The sequence below is a fragment of the Myotis brandtii genome, unplaced genomic scaffold (genome assembly GCF_000412655.1).
Source record: "Myotis brandtii unplaced genomic scaffold, ASM41265v1 scaffold1203, whole genome shotgun sequence".
Taxonomy (NCBI): domain Eukaryota; kingdom Metazoa; phylum Chordata; class Mammalia; order Chiroptera; family Vespertilionidae; genus Myotis; species Myotis brandtii.
This window is the reverse complement of record NW_005354183.1, coordinates 301,581-305,209: the sequence shown is the minus strand read 5'-3', so window position 1 is coordinate 305,209 and position 3,629 is coordinate 301,581. Positions and strand designations below refer to the sequence as shown.

At 40.4% G+C, this 3,629-nt stretch overlaps 1 gene segment (V, D, J or C); it reads left to right on the top strand.

Moving 5' to 3' along the window:
• The first annotated feature begins 2,229 nt into the window (after positions 1-2,229).
• LOC102250584 lies at positions 2,230-2,992 on the top strand. The segment is given in 2 exon segments: positions 2,230-2,269; positions 2,697-2,992. Coding segments are annotated over 2 exon segments (336 nt in total).
• Positions 2,993-3,629: the final 637 nt, after the last annotated feature.

Here is a 3,629-nt window from a genome sequence, read left to right as displayed (position 1 = left end):
TTACTTGCTACTCAGTAATAGTTTCCTAAGTAGATAATAGATGACAACACAGAAAACTTAAGTTCCGTTTGTTGGCCTGAAAAGGTAAGATCATTTGATCTTGTGATTAATATAGCTTACTATGTTGAACACATGTTAACCAGAGGTTGTATTTGTGCAGAACACCATAGTTTAGAAAGAACTTTCTTAAGCTCATTTAATTGATTTCTATAATCTTTATTTTAAAAATATTTTTTATTGATTTCAGAGAGGAAGAAAGAGGGGGAGAGAGATAAACACATCAATGATGAGAAAGAATCATAAATCTCCTGCCTCCTGCATGTCCCACATTGGGGACTGAGCCCATAACCCAGGATGTGCCCTGACCTGGAATTGAACTGTGACCTTCTGGTTCATAGGTTGATACTCACTCACTGAGCCACACGGACAGGTCCTATAATATTTCTTATAGAGAAAAAGAAACTGCTTCTCAGAGGATACGTGATTTGCACAAAATTGCACACCTAGCAAGTCCAGAGGATTGCTTACAATCCAATTAGTCTAACTCCTCATTAAATGTTTCTTCCATTGCAAAAATGCATTCTATGGTCCACATGATCAAGCCAAGCTACTGGCCACTGCATGTAACAAAGGAATGTGATGTTCCATGAGCTGCATGGGTCTGAGATTTACTGACTTTTGTGAAACATTCCTCCTATCTGAGCATATTTGCTGCACGGGATCACTGTTGCAATGAATAGATTCTAGAGGGTAAACCTTTTATGTTTTATTTCTGTACGAGGTGTCCTAGCTTCTTTAGCTCCCTCATCAATACTTCTTTTCCTCTTCCCTTCTATACTGAGGGTGAGCTGGTTATTTATCCCATGCCTTGTGATATCTACTCTTAAACTTGCTAGAAGTTATCAGGCCTCGCCAATCTTTTGCATGGAAACATGGAAAACATTCTCACTCAGAATACATTGAGATACCTCCCAAACATTTCCCAGAGGGTTTTCTTTCCCATATTATATGAGCAAAGAACTCCACATACTACTGTCTTTTCCATATTAATGTATCTAATATGTTTTGATTACTGCAATTAGCTGTTTCAATTAACATTAAGACTCTTCTTGAATAACTGTTTTTTAATTTTTGTGTTACCATTATTAAGTTTATATTGTATCTTTCTTAAAAGAGTGAATTTTATGTAATATACTATATGTTGTATACAATTATATATAAATTATATATTATGTTATAAATTATATATATGAATTATAGAAAAAATATTATACATACATACATACATACATACATGCATACATATGCTATACAGTGCTTCTTATTGGCCATGGTACTTTGCATGTCACTTAGATGGGAAGGAAGGAGATGAGAAGGAACTATAATTTACAGTTGACTATATGCCATAGGTTACTCTGAACTAGGTATTATTGCCCCTATTTTACAAATGAAGAAACTGAGGTTTGGAGGTGTGAGTTGCCAGAGGTGGCAGAGCTGGGACTTGGATTTAGGTCGGTCTGTCTGGTGAATAATTCCACATATTATGTCCTACCCTAGCTGGTCAGAAGGGACTAGTAAAAGGTCTGCTTCCTTGTTTAACATTTGTTAAGTGAGATCTGAGATGTTGTGGACTTAGATTGTAAGAAGACACCGGGGTGTCGGAGACGAAAGGTCCAGTTCAAACTGCATTTGTTCTTTTGTTGACTAAGATTAAGATTTTTAAAAAAGATTCTGAATAAGATTAAGATTCACTGTTTCCTCTGATTGCATTGGGATCCATGGGAGATTTCTGGGCATAAAGTCCCAGGTCAGAAGGTTATCCTCAGAGCTCCATGGGTGTCAAACTGACTACCGTTGATGGTCACCCTCTGTGACTGTGGAAAGCTGATAGGGAATAAGGAGTCTGATGGAATCTACCTTCTGATGTGGTTGCTTCATTCAGACCAAATCTGTAAGTGGTTAGATCTTAGTAAAGATCTAAAAGGAAACCCAGTCTGCTATGCTGTTGTACTATGTTTTTACCCCCTCTTCTTCCTGAGTGCTCAGTTGAATCTTGAGGGGAAGCCCCTTCTGAGGAGCTGTCGCCCTGCTATTGGCTTGCTCCTGGGGACAGCTCTGGGTGAGAGCAACTCATGTGGGTAGCTCATCTGGCTGCTGCTGCTGTGCCTGTTCCCTGGCTCAAACTCGGCAACACAGCCTAGACCCTGGGTCCTGGTTTACACTTAGAATATGAGGCAGGTGACAAGAGTGACCGTGCTCTTGATCTTGGGTGAGTTATTTTGGGATTAACAAGCATTGGGATCTGGGTTTGGACAGGAATCTACCATGTTGCTTGCTACCATTGCTCTTTATCCAGGATGTTGAGGGATGGCTTTGGGGTCCTATTTTTTTCCAGGCAGCTCCTTAGCATTTATTTGAGGTGTATCTTAGGGCAATAAGATGTTCTGTTACTAAACCCCAGGTCCACCCATGAGGCAGAGAAATTAGACCTTCTGCCTCTGAATAGTTTTCCTGGGATTCCCTCAGAATAAAAAAATAAATAAAAACTGTCCTGGAACACAGTGAGAGGTAAATGGTAGTGATGTAGAGGTGGGGGTGGGTTTGACTGTGAGAGAGAACCTGGAGGGTGCTTAGTTGGGCCTTCAACTCAACTTGGTTTCAGGGTAGGAGCTAGTATTGTGTTTTTATTTCCACAGGTACTTTGAGCCTTGCTAAGACCACCCAACCCATCTTCATGCTCTCAGATGAAGGACAGGAAGTGAACATACCCTGTAACCACACCAACATTGCTACAAATGAGTATATCTTCTGGTACCAACAGTTCCACAACCAGGGGCCACAATTTGTTATTCAAGGATATAAGACAGACACGGCAAATGAAGTGGCATCTCTGTTTATCGCTGCCGACAGGAAGTCTAGTGTGCTGAGGCTGCCCTGGGCTTCCCTGAAAGACACTGCTGTGTACTACTGCATTGTGAGTGATGCACAGTGAGGCAGACAGGGCTGCACCTGTGCAGTATTCCCCTGTGGGGTGGGAGTGTAGCGCAGAAGGAAGCCCAAGAGTAGTGCTTGCTAAAACGTTTACTTTATTTCATTATTTTCCAAAGGTATAAGCAAATCCATGTATTATTTTACTATTAAATTCTTTTGATCTTATTTATTTTTTAAATAGGTATTCCATTTACATGGTCTGAAATTCAAAAAGTACAAATGGAATACAATGCAGTGTCTTCATCCCACCAACCCACCATCCCATCAGCTCATCCCCAAGCTACTCAACTATACAAAACAAGGCAATCTGTGGTAGTTACACTATTGTTGCTTAGCTCACTGGTGCTCCTCAGTTATGTGTACAGACATACACTATGCACATACACACCACACACCTTTACAAGCACTCTGTACACAGTCAATGAGGACAACTTGCTTCTCAGCTTTTAAAAAATTTAGCCTAAGAGTCAGATTATTATTTATTGTCACACAAAATTTCAACATTTCTTTGGCCTCTTAGCATCCATGAGATGGTTTCCTAGTCTCTTCTGAGTTTACATCTCTCTGTTGCCCCTCTTTCTATTTTCTTTTGTCCCATTCCCCTGCTGTGGAAGGCATGGCAGGGAGAAGGGGGATGA